Source organism: Hemitrygon akajei, chromosome 16 (assembly GCF_048418815.1).
Source record: "Hemitrygon akajei chromosome 16, sHemAka1.3, whole genome shotgun sequence".
Taxonomy (NCBI): Eukaryota; Metazoa; Chordata; class Chondrichthyes; order Myliobatiformes; family Dasyatidae; genus Hemitrygon; species Hemitrygon akajei.
The window spans coordinates 9175576-9192481 of record NC_133139.1 but is presented as its reverse complement, the minus strand read 5'-3'; the positions used below and the strand labels follow the sequence as shown (position 1 = coordinate 9192481).

Sequence of the window (16906 nt, the reverse complement as noted above, 5' to 3'; positions counted from 1 at the left end):
GCTGCTTTCTAGTGGCAGTGATCCATGTAAATGTGCTCAATGGTGAGGAGGATTTTGCCTGTGATGGGTTGGGCTGTATCCTGGTAACTGCAGACCTGTGAACCCTAATGATAATGGCAGGTTAATTCCTGAGGGACAGGAATAACCTATACTTGGAAGTACAATGCTTAATCAAAGATCATCAGTATGGTGTTATTAGGAGATCCTACCAGACCAATGATTCAAGTTGTGATGAAATAACAAAATGAGGAGAGAGCAGTTCATGTAGCCTCAGTGGACTTCAGTTGGACTTTTGACAAGGTCACACATTAGATCAGATCAGATTAACTTTATTTGTCACATGTACAGTATATTATCCCCCAACCAGTGGGGATAATTTATTCAACTTCACTTGCCCCATCACTGAGCTGTTCCCATTATCTATGGAATCACTTTCAAGAATTTTCTGTTTCTAATTCTTCATCTCATGTTCTCGATGTTTAGTGCTTATTTATTTATTATTATTATTATTTTGGTTTGTATTTGCACAGTTTGTCACCTTTTGCACACTGGTGGCTTGTCTGCTCTTGGGTGCGGTTGTTCATTGATTCTGTAATGATTCTTGGATTTACTGAGTATAACTGTTAGAAAATGATTCTCTGGGTTGTATATGGTGACTTAATGTACTTCGACAATAAATTTACTTTGAACTTTTAAACCCACGCAATCACAGGGAGAATGTACAAATTCTTTATAGACAGCAGTGAAAATTGATTTTAATGAAGTACCAAAATCATGCTTTTCTCTTCTCTAAACTTCCACACTCACCAAGATCCAGCATTTTGTACTCTTGTGGGAGTATTCCATCAAACTAACTCATTACAGCTTTTGCAGAAGTGACAAATGACTAATACTCATTGTGTAACACAAATGAAGAAACATTGGCACAGCTAGAAGTGCAGCTGTATCACAACTCCAGTGACCTGGTTACAGTCCTGACCTCTGACGTTAACAGAGAACATAGAACATTACAGTGCAGTTCAGGCCCTTTAGCCCACGATGTTGTGCTAATTTATCCACTGTTTCAAAGGTATCAAGAGGAAATTGATATAAACATCATTGAGAAGATAGTCTGAATTAAAATAGAAAAAAAGAATTGGATCCAACTGCACACACATTTTAAGGGCATGCTTCTGATGAATGGTGTGGGCAGGAAATTTACTTGAGCTGTGATTTTGAATGTCCTCTTCTTGATGTCGCTGTCAGGGAGGAGGCATAGGAGCCTGAAGACCTACACCTTAAGGTTCAGAACAGCTTTTTGCCCACTGCCACCAGTTTCTTAAACCAACTTTGAAAACCCTAACACTGCCTCAGAGTATTTTCTTTTTTTCCTATCGCCTTGCCATTGTGTTTATTTTGTTGTACAACTTATGTTTAATTTATGCTAATTTAAGCTTATTTTATTTTTATTTGGAGACATGGTATGGTATGGAACAGTCCCTTCCAGCCCAATGAGCCGCAGTGTCCAGTAATCCATCTACTTTAACCTAATCACCGGACAATTTACCATGACCAATTAATCTACAAACCAGTACCTCCATGAACGGTAGGTGGAAGCCCAAGCACCCAGAGAAAACCCACACGGTCACGAGGAGAATGTACAAACTCCCTAAAGACAGCGCCAGAAATGAACTCTGAATTCCAATGTTCCAAGCTGTAATAGTGTCACGCTACCATGGCTTATAATAACTATTGTTTGTAATGTATATTCCTGCAGTAAATAACACATTTTCATGTCATTTATAGTACTGTGCAAAGATCTTAGGCACATATATATAGCTAGGATGCCTAAGATCTTTGCTCAATACTGTATTGTCAACGTGGAATGGACAGCAAGTTTGTAAGTCTAGTGGGATCAAAAGATATTGGGAATGGTGAGGGTGAAGCACTGTGGGTGGCAGAGAAAGAGTGCCAGGGGCCAGGAGTGGCGAGTGTGCAGACACACCCAGCTCCCATACACCAGGCAAGGTCATTTGATTCCAAATAATCAGTTTATTGATCATTACAGAATATCTCTCTGCTGCTTCCTACTCCTTTCCCTCTCGCTTCTGCTTTTCCCAACTATGATTCCCCTCTCCATGACCCCTTCCCTCTCTCAGTCCACAATAGAGACCCATATCAGAATCACATTTATCATCACTCACATGTTATGAAATTTTTTTCTGTGGCAGCAGAACAGTGCAATACATAAAATTACTACAGTACTATGCAAAGGTCTTAGGCACCCTAACTCTATATGTGTCAAAGACTTGTACAGTACTGTATATACATTACAATGGCAGTGATACCCTACCAGATAGGATCTACCTTCAAACAATATATGCTGCACTGTTTGACAAATGCACTCCCTACAAATGCTGTATCGTGCGTATTAATTCTGAACAAGGAATTATTCAACCAAGAATGTCCAATACATAAACGTCAAAGCATAACACATTCCCTCTTTTTATGCACATCTCCCAGCTGAGTTCCCACCATCCTCTGAATTTTATTTAAATGCTATACCTTCTTTTCCTTATCCCAACTTTGTTGCCACAATGATTGAATAGATCTTTTAATTATGGATTTCACTTCCCAATTATGCAAAGACACCACTATATTTACATCCTTATTTCTTAGTGATTGCTTGGCTAAACGGCCTGTCACCTCATTTTCTTCAACCCCAACATGGGCAGGAACATATTAAAAATGGACACTGCAGCCTCAACGTAGGTTGTCCAATAGAATGTCTGGCCTACAATTTGAAGTCTTCATCATATGCCATGTTGTTTGACATGGGTGATCATGGTCTTTGACCATGATTGCTCCTGGCAAATTTTTCTACAGGAGTGGTTTGCCATTGCCTTCTTCTGGGCAGGGTCTTTTACATGATGGGTGACCTCAGCCAATATCAATACTCTTCTGAGATTGTCTGCCTGGCATCAGTGCTCACATAACCAGGACTTGTGATGTGCACCAGCTGCTCATACGACCATCCACCACCTGCTCCCATGGCTTCACGTGATCCTGATCGGGGTGGGGGGAGGTCTAAGCAGGTGTTACACCTTGGTTCCATCATGGACACCAGCCTCCATAGTACCCAGGACATCTTCATGGAGTAATGCCTCAAAAAGGTGGCATCCACCATTAAGGACCCCCATCACCCAGGACGTGCCCTCTTCTCATTGCTACTGTCAGAAAGGAGATACAGAAGCTTGAAGGCACACACTCAATGATTCATGAACAACTAATTACTTCTGCCATCTTCAGATTGAACCCATGAACATTACCTCATTACTTTTTATTTGTTTTTACATTACTAATTTAACTATTAAATATATGTGTGTGTACTTATTGTAATTCACAGTTTTTTTCTATTATGTATTGCATTGTGACCTGCCGGCTATTGGAGGGAAGGAAAGCCTTTGGTAGAGAGGCAACCAATTGTAGCCACCCTACAATCTGAAATAATAAAGTATCTATCTATCTATCTATCTAATAGGCATCAAAACCGAGAACGAATTAGAGCACAGAAGTACATAGTCCGGGTGCATTTAGATCCTGTCCAAGGCTAAAATAATAGCAACCATCTCAGATGTACATACAGATTTTCTGGCTGATAGTCTTTCCTTAATAGTCATCTGAAACTTTGGAACTTAAACAGAAACACCTGTCACTGGATCTTTTGAAGCAAACGTGTAAGAAACCAGGCCGGGCCAGTGATAATAAACGCATTTCTGATATAAACACTGCTTGTAATTGAGCAGCCCGCTCCCGTTGGCCCAAAGGCACCCTGCGCCGCCATGGGAAGAGTCCGGCGCTACGCCAATGCGGGTCCCTTGAAGGGCGGCGAAAAAAAACTGTCCTTCCCACCCCGTATCTTGGCGGCCGATCGGCCCTTCTCGCCAATCCTCGCTCGCCTCCCATTAAAGACCCCACGGAGGCGCGTGTCCTCCTCTTCCGCGAACGGAGGCAGCCCCACACCCGCTGAAAGATTCCCCACTCCCCCTGAAGCCGCCTGCCCGTCCGAAAACATAATTTAGGGGCCTCTTTTTTAAAAAAAAATATTTTTAATAAAAACGACCCGTTAAACGACACTTCCCAGAATGCTTCGCGAGCCGGCCATTGCCTCCTGCGCTGAATCCTCGGTTGTTTATCATATTTTAAACAACCGGCTTTTCTCAGAATGTTAGCGGGGGGCGGCGGCGGTTGCGATTTCGTTCGCTTGCTGGCGGCGGGGGGGCACACGAGGAGCGGGAGGGGCGCGCGAGGCCAACCTCCCAGGAGGCGGCGCGGGGGCCGCCTATAAATGGCCCGCCCGGCGGGCGGCTGCGTCACAGAGAGGCCGCCGCTGCCGACCGTGTGTGAGGTGTCCGGCTCGCTCCGCTTTCCGAGCAGCGTCGCCGACACCCGCACCCGCCTTTCAGCTGGTGTCTCGTGGAGGAACCTAAGGCCGGATGGTCAAGATCTCCCTCCAGCGCATTTTGAATAGTCACTGTTTTGCTAGAGAAAAAGAAGGAAACAAAATGCCCTCCGTGACGTGTAGTAGTACTTTTACCGAAAGGTAGGCGTTCGGGTTCATGCGGGTGGGGGGGGGGGCTTCGGCTTCACGCTGTCTAGAAACACCCCAAATGTTTGCCTTCGGTTTAAAAGGCCTTTCTGCACGTTAATTCCCTGTGTTGGTTAAATATCGTGTTAAAAGGATAAAATCGACTGACATTAATTATAACTGAATCCTCCCGAGTACGGGAGGCTGTCATAAAATGGCGACTGCTCTTTAGTTGCATAGCGGGGGTAGGGGGAGTATTATTCCTCCATTCTTCCTTTGTCTTCTTGCAGCATTCCATTTGCACCTTTCTCCCCTCGTCCTCCTGCCTCCACCCTCCAATTCCACAAACAAATTCATAGAGGGGGTGAGCTTTAGAAAGCCCCTCAAGGCTGCATCTGCCGATGTGACGTGGTGTGTGGGTGTGTTAGACTGGGAATACAGTAGGAAATAACAGCCTGCCTGCCCACTCACTGCTGGAGGGTGGGTGGGAATACCAAATAGGCCTTTCTGCCTACACCATCCTCCCAAACCTGTTCCAAAATGCACATTGGTCTCTCTGCACAATCCTAGCTGAGGTCATTCCCCAAACGTAGCATTTGAATGCTTAACAAAGGACCCAAACTGTTGAGTTAATACCTGTTGCATTTTGGAGAGAAGGAAGGATTTTAGAGAACACCCTGTTGTGATTGAAGAGGCAAATGGATTTAAATTTGCAATAAGTATGTAATGAATTGACTTTGGTTGGTTGATTTATTCCCTGTGTTTGGCATAAATTCAGCTGAATACTTAAAGTTATTAAGTGTCACACCAATGCCAGATGTTAAAGTTGGCCTGTTTTAACTGGCCCTTGATTAAACTAGTCTTCGGATAGCAAGGAAGTGAAAGGGGAAGTGGCAAAATCCTTGGATTGGTTTTAGCTTGAATTTGAATTGGTATTGGATGTTGTCATTTTGGAATTTAGATGACTTAATTTGTGTCCATTTGACATCAGGTATTAAATGCTGTCTTTCCAGTTCCAGGCTGTCCTCCACTTCTTGTCGTAACCCTGGTCCGGGGCCTCTGTGGTGTTCCTGATGTCCCTCACCCACCCTTGAAGATCCCAGGTGGGCGAGGGAATGCTCAGAGGGATCACAATCTTGCAGCTAATGTATTGTATTCAGTAAGTATTGAACTTCATTGAGGTAACTTGTTAAATTTGGAAGGGAGCTGGTGCACTTCGTAAAATGATGGAAATCCTGTGGAGTATTCATTATTTTTTAATAATTGACCTTAATTTTTAATTTTGTAGCTAAGCAATGGGCAGAATATTGGCAAATAGAGTTCAGTGCAGAAGAGAGTAAAGGTGCACAATTCTTGAAAAAAAGTTTTATTTAAAGATAGTGTAGAGCAGGCCCTAGAGGCCCAATGAACCCCATACCCCAGTGAGCCACCAATTTAACTGTTGCCTAATCACAGGACAATTTACAATGACCAATTAACTGACTAGTATGTCTTTGGAGTGTGGGAGGAAGCTAGAGTACCTGGCAGAAATCCATGGGTTTACTGGGAGGACATACAAATTCCTTAGAGGACGCTGGAATTGAGCTCTGAACAGGCACCAAGCTGTAATAGCATTGTGCTTGCATATCAATCGTCGTTCCTTCGGGCAGCAACTTTGTTGTCCAGCATTTCTTCTGTTTTTAACGAGGCTGAGTTGCTAGCTGGGTGCTCAACTTGGCATGGATGGAAAGTGCAAGGAGCCAACCAGATTCTGAGCTGGGATCTCAGAAGTCCAGTACAGACATCACGGGCAGGCTTTTGCATATCAATAGGTTAAGATTTTTGGGGGAAATAAAATACAATTGAAATTTTATCACTAATTTGGTGTCTAATTGAGTGTTCAGTAACATTCTCACTTGGCATTTGACATGATATTCAATGAAATGTTTGCCTGGAAATTGCATCATGAATACTTTCTAACTCCAGGACAACCGGCTGAGTGTAACAGAAGATTTGAGTGCAAGCAGCAGGACTAAAATTCTCCATTTCCAGTCCAAGCTTACTGATGCAAGAGTTGTTCACTGGAGAGCAATACTAAACAACAACAATCTGTACATTGAACTCCCAGGTGGGGCATTGCCTGAAGGAAGCAAAGAAAGGTATGTTTTGGAACACGTTTCGTGAATTTGATTATTCATAAGGTTCAGTTGATGCTTGAAGTTTTTGTAGTACACGCAACACAGCTACTGGACTGCTTTCTCTCTATAGTCTAACAGGGCCATTGTGATAGTTTATGTTGAATTTGTCAATTATTGCTATAACTTGACAGCTTGAGCAGCTGATAAACAAGTATTTACTGTTTACTCTTTCCATAAATGCTGCATGACCAGAGTTCCTCTAAGCATTTTGTGTGCGTTGCTTTAGATTTTCAGCATCTGCAGATATTCTTGTGTTTGCAATGCTTTTGCGAAGGTCTTTTTGTACAAAAAGTCTAGCAATATCTCCTAACTTTTATCCATTACTACTTTCAGCTTTACCATCCTGCTTGAATTTGCAGAGGAACATCTTCATGTTGAACATGTCTTCATTTGCTTCAACAAGAACAGGGATGATCGAGGTAAAATTACAGTATATTCAATGTAGCGTTAGTACTACCCTTTTGTAATTGACCCTTTAAGTGGTGGATTATTCTGATTTTGTGATAGGGGTTTTTTATTTTAAGAGATCAGTAGTCAGATTGAATTCCTGATTAGTGAATATCGAAGCACTGCAGTCCATGGAATTGTGAAATAAAAATAATACTACAGGTATTCAGCTGATGCAGCCCCTTGTGGAGAGAGCTTTTTAGGTTGTCAGTTTTCACAAAGAATCTTAAAAGACAATTTGTTCTACCCAGTTATTTTGATGCAGCATTAGGTTTAACAAGAGACTTGTTAAATATTTTGGTACGCAGATATCAATTACTAATTTGGGAGTTTACAGTGGATACTTTGTGCCAACTGCATAAAGTATTGAAGTGTGCTGAACTTCAAGAGTTCACAGTTGATCTTGAGGCCAATGTGTCTGTGTAGAAACAGCTTGTTTTAGTGGGAGAAGCCAGAATGGCAATGAGAAATAAATTATTGGTGTATTAAACACTTCAGTGTGTGAAGTGCATCTTTTTCTGATGGAGCTTGCAGTTGGCTATTGCTGCCTTTTCAACAATGAAACCTGCCTGATTGAACTTGGAGCTGAAGTTGACATCTAAGCTTCAGAATTTGAAATTCTATTTTGGAATCCAGTACAATATGTAGGTAGTCTGCCCCACTCTTACCAGTATCTTGAAGTGATAATTGAGGGTAGATGCCTTTAATTTTGGTGGATAAGATGAGCATTAGAGGTAGTTAATTGGAGGGGGGGGGGGGGAAGAAGAGGGAGATTATATTTTTCTCCATCTTGGTATTTAACATGAGTGTTTGTAGCTCTAAGTGAACAAACTTAATGTTTTGCCATAGTTTTGCAGATTTTAACAGAAGGTTCTAAATGAAAGCAGTGAGGAATTTTCACTTGTTGATAGTGGTCCCACTCTGATTCTTCAGTACTAGTGTTAATATTTCAGTTCTGTTTCGGGGCTCTGGGAAATCTGTTTTAAACTAAAAACAAATTGTACACTTAACTGTCTTTACTGTGGAGCTACATAAACTTTCCCGACTCTTAAAATTGGTAAAGTATATAACTGAAGAGACAAACTTTCATTGGATATAATAGGTAATCTGTTTTAAAACTTCGTATAACAGGTATTTAACACCATGAGGCATGGGTACAGAATTGGGTGTTAAACTATTAATTCAGAGGACAGATTTTGACCCAGATAACTTGAAGACCCACTGGTAAAAGCAGAGTCTGGAAATCTAAACAGAAACTGCTGAATGGGTCAGATGGCATCTGTAGAGAGAAAAGCAGTTAATATATTTGTCTAAGACCCTTTGTTAAAACAAGGAAAAAGAACAATATCTTTTTTCCTGAGTTCTGAGGGGGTCTTTAATGAGAAACAGATACTACCTGATCAGAGAGCAACGTTTTGTTTAAACTTCTATCATGCATTTAGTCTAGCATACCAGAGAGCAGAGATCAAAGCTTAATAATTGATGCCTTGAGGATACAAGCCTAACTGGTCTACTGATTTTAAAGTTGGTTTAAAAAAAATATTAACCAGCTCCATCCCCAGCATCAAGGACACCTTCAAAAGATGCTGCATCATCCAGCATTAAAGACACTCATCACATTGCATGCCCTCTTGTTTCCATCAAGAACGTGCTGGAGCCTGAAGACACGCACTCAGCGATTCAGGAAGGCATCCCCTTGACATCAGATTTCTGAATAGACAGTCAACCCATGAACATTTTTGTAATTTGTAGTTGTGTATTACACTGCTGCCACAAAACATTTCACGTTAGTGATAGTGAACCTGATGCTGAATGTTGAGTTGAATGTTGATGCTTCAGTGTCCAGGCAGACCTAATGGCAATTGCTGTTGCAGAGCTACTATGACTGAGGAATTTTACTTTTATGAATTTAGTGCATACAAATTCTGGATGTTTTAACTATTAAGCTATTGAATGAAGCATTGTTTAATTTGGGCAGTTAGAATTCATGTTTTGTCTTAGTGTTGTAACAAATCTACTTAAGCATTCTTCTCATTGACATGTTTTTTAAATTTCAGCTCCACTACTTCGCACATTTAGCTTTCTTGGCTTTGAGATTGTGAGGCCTGGGCATCCCCTTGTCCCAAAAAGACCAGATGCTTTCTTCATGATGTATACATTTGAAAGAGACTCATCTGATGAAGAATAAATGTGTGCTTTTTATCTTGGCGCTTTGATGTTCTGGGGTTTTATTTTCTTTCATCTGTGAAGGTGTATTGGTGAAATTCTGTCCCCATCTGGCATTACAGCCTTGGGAGAATCTTGAGGTTCAGTGGTTGGTTAGATAATTTCACTGTACTGTATCTTTATTTGCATGTTATGATTATAGCAAATAAATTGCTTGCCATGAATTTAACTGCATACTTAGTTTTGAAGCTAATGTTGCAATAATAAAATTTATTTTACTGTTGAGTTGTTTATCTTGGACTGAATGTAAATTCACTCATCTGTATTTGCCTTGGGTTCTTGAAGTAAATCACAGAAATAAGTTGGCATCCTTGGGTGGCAATTGCCCATGATGCTCCACAGACCTACTTGACCCACTTCTATTCATGATCCTGTTTCTTTGCTATTTTAGTGGGCTTCCTCTGATTTAAGGTTGTTTTTCTTCCTAAGCAAACTGTCTTAAAACTAGACTGGTTTTAAAACATAACATGAAGTTAAATTTGTTTGCATTGAGTTTAACATCCCAAACATACCAGAATTTTAACTACAGATTTTAGATATAAGGTGCGTAATTTGGGGGATTTTTCAGTAACTGGAAAGGATCCCTCAGTTTCTGGTTAGTATTCAATTTATACTATGCCTCAATACAGTATTTTAAAATTGCAATAGTAGGAATTTAATCTGTTTCACTTGTGTTCCAGAATTATTTTTAGAAGGATGTGTCTGCAGCAATGTGCAATTAACATGTCAGTGACATTTGTATTGTCCCCAGAAAACAAATTTGAATATTCAATTTGCCCCATTCAGGTCTAATTGAAAATACTACTCCAGTGCTATTTTTCCAATTTAAATAGGTTGCTAAATTTATGGAAATGGGTTTGTGTTGATCATACACAACAGTTTGACAGATATGGTGGCAGAGCAATTAGAATGTCAATCCTGATGTCCTAAAGTTTGTACATTTTTTCTTTGACCCATGTACATTTCCTCCAAAGACTTGCTGATTAGTGGATTAATTAGTCACCGTAAATTGTCCTGTGAATAGGGTGGGGTTAAATAAGTGGGTTGCTCAGCAGTGTGGCTCTGGGCTGGAAAGGTGTTTTGCACTGTAAGTATCACCTTGTCCTGGCAGCTTTCATCACTAACATGAATATTGCTTGTTTTCAGTGGATTAAAATTCTGTATTGCCTCCAGTGACATTCATGGACACTGGTGTGACTAAATGTCTGAAAAGGCGGCTAATACACATGATGGCTAACATTAAGATTGTTATATTCACAGGCATATAATTAACAAGGAAAACACATTTTACAAGTAAACAGTCCATTGCATAAATGGACTTTGTGCTTGTTGCTTCAAGGTGGTGGAAGGGAAGTAGCTGTCTTAATCCAGTAATGTGGGATGTGTGCCTTCTGTAACTCCTGCCTGATGATAGCTGTGAGAAGGTGGCATATCTGATAGAGAAGATCTTTGGATGTTGCCTGTTACTGCTATCGATGTATTCAAAAAGAAACAACAGTTAATTGCTTATGTCAAAACAGCCCTTATAACAAATTTGATGGCATTTCATTACGAAATGCCAAAAAATAAGCACAGGTAGTTTTGCTGCATAGGATCTGAATCTGATTTATCACTCAAGATGAAATTTCTTCTGTGACAGCAGTGCAAGAACAAATAGTGCAGAAGAGTAGTGATACTGGGTTCATGGGTTGTTCAGAAATCTGATGGTAGAGGGGAAGAAGCTGTTCCTAAAGCATTGAATATGGGACTTCAGGTTCCTGTTAATATTAAGGCGGCATGTCCTGGATAGTGAGGATTCTTAATGGATACTGTCACGAGATCCATCATGGTGACTCTTGATTGAAATTCCTGCAGTGCACTGACCCTGAATCTTCAATTCCATTGTATCTTTAAAACTTTTATCTCCCTTGAATGGACTTCCTCGTTCAGTCTCTGCTGTCTGGTCTACTTCCAAAGATTTGTTACCTGATGGGAGGCATTTTAAAAGTTCTAGTCAAATTTGTTTTTCAACTGCACACATGTATGCCACTAAACAATACAATGTTCCTCTGGACTAAATGCACAATAGTAACCAAGTAATATTACCACAAATTACAGTAACAATATGGTATATTTACAAAAAGTAAACTACTGTACAAGGCTACTGGAGTTTCATGTGTATGAGTGCTGGGTGGTGGCAGGGGTTTCATTCTTGCGGCCTAAGAGAAATAGCTGTTCCCCATCCTAGCAATACTTGTTCTATCTCCAGCCTGAGGGTGGCTAAGGGGTTAAAAAGATTGTTGAACGGGGGGGGGGGGGGGGGGGGGGGGGGGGGGAGAGAGAGGAGATATTTGTGGATGCTAAGGGACCTGTGCTGATAAATATCTCTGATGGAAGAGAAACATGCTGATCTTCAAAGCGGTCCTGGCAATTGTAGGAATGCTGGCCCCTTGTTTTAAGAGAGGATTATGATTCTAAACACAGCTATCGGGGAAGCATCAACTCTGCAACTGCCCTGTAAGAATTATGTACATTTGAATAAGATTACTCTAATTCTTAAGTGAAATTTAGTTTGCTTGGTATTTGTGCAACAACCTGTTAATCCAAGAATCAGTCTGATAAACCTTTGCACTCATTCCATTGCAGAAGTTTTTTTTAGCTTTTACCAAGCTTGGCTGTTGATACTGATTTCAAATTATTGATTCTGAATGTCCCTGTAATTAAATATCCAGTTTCCTCTAGTTTTTGGACATGGTAAATATTTAACTTCTGATCTCTGGCTGAAGTTAATTGCTATATGTGCTAACCCCCCCAAAATGCCCTAATAATCAGAATCGGGTTTAATATTATTGGCATATATCGTGAAATTTGTGGTAGCAGTTCATTGCCATACATAATAAAAATTAATAAACTACAATAAATATATATTAAATTAGTGCAAAAAGGCAGAAAAAAGTGAGGTGGTGTTCATTGCCCGTTAAGAAGTCTGATGATGGTGAGGTAGAGGCTGTTCCTGAAACTGCGTATGTGCCTTCAGGCTCCTGTACCACCTCAATGTTGGCGATGAGAAGAGGGCATGTCTTGGGTGATGGGGATCCTTATTATGGATGCTGCCTTTTTGAGGCATCACATTTTGAAGGTGAAGGTAATAGCTGGGGAGGCTATTACCCTAGATGTGGGTGTAGATAGAACAGTGGGCTAAGCACACACCCTTGAGGTGTGCCAGTGTTGATTATCAGTGAAGAATAGATGTCAATTCTGATCTAGTGAGGAAGTCAGGGATCCAGTTGTAGAGCAAGGTACAGAGGCTTGGGTTTTGGAGCTTGTTGATTAGAACTGAATATATGATTGTGTTGAATGCAATCAACAAATAGTAGCCTGACATAGGCATTACTATTGTCCAGGTGTTCCAAGGCTGAGTGGAGAGCCAGTGAGATTGTATCTACTGTAGACCTCTTGTGATAGAATTGCAATAGGTCTAGGTCCTTAGGCAGTTGTTGATTCTAGCCATGACCAACTCTCAAAACACTTCATCACAGTAGATGTGAGTACCACTGTGTGATAGTTGTTGAGGCAGTTCACCCTGCTCTTGGTACTGGTATTGTCACCCTTTTGAAGCAGATGGTAACCTCTGACTGCAGCAGTGAGAGATTGAAGATGTCCAACAATTCTGCCAGATGGTTGGCACAGATTTACAGAGCCCCAACAGGTACGCAATCAGGAGCTGACACCTTCCAAGTGTGTGTCCTCTTGAAAGTTGTTCTGATGTTGGCCTCTGAGACAGATCTCAAGGTCACCAAACATTGCAGGGGTTCAGACAGGTGTGGTTTTATTCTCCCTTTCAAAGCCTGCATAGAAAGCTTTGAGTTGATCTGGGAATGAAGCATCACAGCCATTCATAATGTTGAGTTTCACTTTGTAGGAAGTAATGGCCTGCAAACTCTGCCAGAGGTGACATGCGCCGAATTCCACTCTAACTGTAATAGGAATTGTTTTTTTCACTTTTTTTAATTAAAAAAAAAAGCTTTCCTTAGGTTGTCCTTGGATTTCTTGTACAGTTCTAGATCACCAGTCACGAATGCCACTGATACAGTCCTCAGGCTATGAATCTCCTGGTTCATCCATGGCTTTTGGTTTGGGTATGTTCTTGAAGCGCACATTTATCCACACAGGTCTTGAAGTCGGTGACAGCTGTAGCCTATTCATTCAGATTCAAGGATGAATCCCTGAATATTGTCCAGTCCACTGACACAAAACAGTGTTATAAGCACTTCTCCTCCTCCCTTGGTCATACCTTCTTGATCCTCACCATGGTGCTGCAGTCTTTAGTCTCTGCCTATATACTGGGAGTAGAAGTACAGCCAGGTGATCACTCTTGATGGTGATGTAACAGTGGTCAACCGTAGTCGTTCAGAGACTTCTTCAAGCTGGCCTGGTTGAAATCCCCCGCAACAAAAGGGAAGGCATCAGGGTTTTGTGCCTGCTGATCACGGAGCTTAAATCCTCTATTGCCTTCCTGATACTGGCCTGAGTTGGAACGTGCCCTGCTATGAGGTGATGGTGGAGGACTCCCTCGACTGATAAAACAAATGCCATTTGACTGATAGATGTTCCAGATTGGGTGAGCAGGACTGAGAACTGCCAAATATGTGCACCATGAAGAGTTAATCATAAAACTTACTCAACCTCCTCTACCTTACTTAGTATACAACAGTTAACATATGGATAATCATAAAAGACATACCATAAGACACAAGAACAGAATTAGGCCATTCAGCCCATCGAGTCAACTCTCATCAACCTCTACTGTTAGTATATCCAGTGACTTGGCTGTCTGTGGCAATGAATTTTACAGATTCACTACCCTCTGGCTAAAGAAATTCCTCCTCATCTCTGTTCTAAATGGATGTTTCTCTATTCTGAAGCTGTGTGCCATCTGGTCCTAGTCTCCCCCACTAAAGGGAACATCCTTACATCAATTCTATGTAAGAATTTAATATGTTGAAAAGTTTTGAGATTTTATGCCAATAACTCTTCCTCCCAACAGTGGAGTTAGCTTTCTGCACATTGGAATGCAAACATAATGAGTGAAAGCTTTCCTTATTTTCTGGGCTGTCTACATCTAGGAAATTTTCCAGTGAAGTACCAGGATCTAGAAATACAGAATCATGGCTCATGCTTATTATGAGCGTGATTGAAGTGAGGTTGAAAATCCAGTGGAAAAGCATGATTGGTACTTCCTAGCAAACATAACTCAGCTTTGAATCATGTAGTTCCACCTAAATTATTGATAATACCACATTTACACTGTGGCCACTTTATTAGGTGTTTCATGTACCCAATAAAATGGCCACTGTGTGTATGTTTGTGGTCTGCGATGTGCTGAACTGTGTCCACAACTCTCTGCAGTTTCTTGCCATTGTGAGCAGAGCAGTTGTCGGACCAAGCTGTTATGCATCCAGACCAGATACTCTCTATGGTGTATCGATCAAATTGATAAGAATCAAGCAGGACATGTTGAAATTCTATAGCCTCCTGATGAGGTTGAGCATTGGTCAACTTCCTGTTGTGTATTTACTATTTCAGTAATCTTGCATATTTACTGTTTTATTAAGCTTTCTTGTTTGTTTAAATAATTCATTGTATAAATACACGAATTGCACGCTACCATGTGATACATGCGCATCTCACTTAAAGTAAAGTTAGACTTACATCTCAGACTCCGGTAACTTCCACTGAATTAATTTAATGTTTTGAAGTTACAAAATGTAACATTGGCATCTGTGTGTTTGGACCAGAACATCACCCCTAGGAACTTGTACCTCCAACCCCCTGGACCTCAGTACTGTTGATGTAGAGAGGAGCAAGTGCACCCCAGTCTGAAGTCAACGACTTGCTCTTGTTTGCTGACACTGAGAGAAAGATTATTGTTATGACATCATGTCACTAACTTCTCGGTCTCCTTCCTCCACTACAAATCTTCAAGTTTGCTGACATCTGTGAATAACTATTGACTAAGGAAAGTATGGTATATTTTCAGAGGTACCGAGTCATAGAAAAATACAGCACAGAAGCAGGTCCTTGGCCCCATCTAGTTCATTTAAGCTGCCTACTCCCACCAACCTGCACCGGGACCATAGCCCTCCATACCCCTACCATCCAGATCCAAACTTCTCTTAAACGTTGAAATCAAGCTCGCATGCACCACTTGCTCTGGCAGCTTGTTCCACACTCTCACAAACCTGAGTGAAGAAGTTTCCCCTCATGTTCCCCTTCAACTTTTCACCTTCCACCCTCAACCCATGGCTTCTAATTGTTGTCCCACCAAACGTCAGTGGAAAAAGCTTGCTTGCATTTATCCTATCTATACCCCTCATAATTTTGCATATCTCTATCAAACCTCCCCTCATGTTAATACAGTATGCTTGTTGAACTTCAAGTCCTAGAATAGAACTGTGTTTTAAACATGATATAGCCACAAGGTCAAAGACCACAATCAGTGCAGAAGGGCAGTGCTTTTCACCAGCACAAGAGATTCTGTAGATGCTGGAATTCCAGGCCATCACAGAGAAGAACTGGAGGAACTCAGAGGTCTTCACAGTGAGGAGGGTCACAAACTGAAGCATGAGGAGTGGTGGGGGAATCCAGCGTTCTCTTATTGCTTTTGGCTGAGAAGCAGTTTCTTCATAAGTGGCTAAACTTCAGAGCAGGTAGGTCTCACAACTGATACCTGGAATCCTTGTTATGTATCTTTGCTCCCCAGGATAAGGCAGGGTGCAAGGTTTGCTCCAGCTATGTCATCATGATTATGACGTGGGTGATCGTGGGCTTTCTGTGACCGTAATTGTTCTTGGCACTTTTTGTAATTTTCTTCTGGGCAGTGCCTTTACAAGACAGGTGAACCCAGCCATTATCAATATTCCTCAGAGATTGTCTGCCTGGTGTTAGTGGTTGCATAACCAGGACTTGTCATACCATCCACCACCTGCTCCCATGGTTTTACATGATCCCAGCCGGGGGAAGTGGGGAAGCTAAGCAGGTGCTACACCTTGCCCAAGGGTGATTTGCAGGCTGGCAGAGGAAAGGAGGATCTTACACCTCCTTGTTGAGTGCCATTGAGTCGTTGTCGACTTATAGCAATCCTATGTGTAGGTGTTACGAACCCTGTAACTGGGTCACTTACCAGCAAAGATAGAGAGGTCCGTTGAAGTCTGATGGTACTATTTTTAACAGTATTTATTAGGAAAAATACACAAAAATAATATCAATGCAAACACACAGGTAATATACGTCATCAATACTAAATCTAAAAGCGCGGGTATAATAATAATCAATAAGAAATAGCTCTATCGTTGTCTAGGGGATAATGTATTGTCCGATGGAAATATAAAAGTCACTCAGTTCATTCAGGCTGCAGCCTTTTGGTTGGAGAGAGAGAGATTTTAGAAACTTGCCAGCTTTCCTTTATCCGATCTTGATCCGTATTCGTCCTTTAGCGAGGCCGTTCCGT

At 41.3% G+C, this 16906-nt stretch overlaps 1 protein-coding gene across 1 annotated transcript; it reads left to right on the top strand.

The window, feature by feature from the left end:
- The first annotated feature begins 4337 nt into the window (after positions 1-4337).
- On the top strand, positions 4338-9640 carry LOC140739732 (ornithine decarboxylase antizyme 1-like). Its single transcript, XM_073068197.1, is given in 6 exon segments — positions 4338-4582; positions 5581-5638; positions 5640-5726; positions 6533-6705; positions 7078-7163; positions 9249-9640. Coding segments are annotated over 6 exon segments (642 nt in total). The 5' UTR covers positions 4338-4475; the 3' UTR covers positions 9380-9640.
- Positions 9641-16906: the final 7266 nt, after the last annotated feature.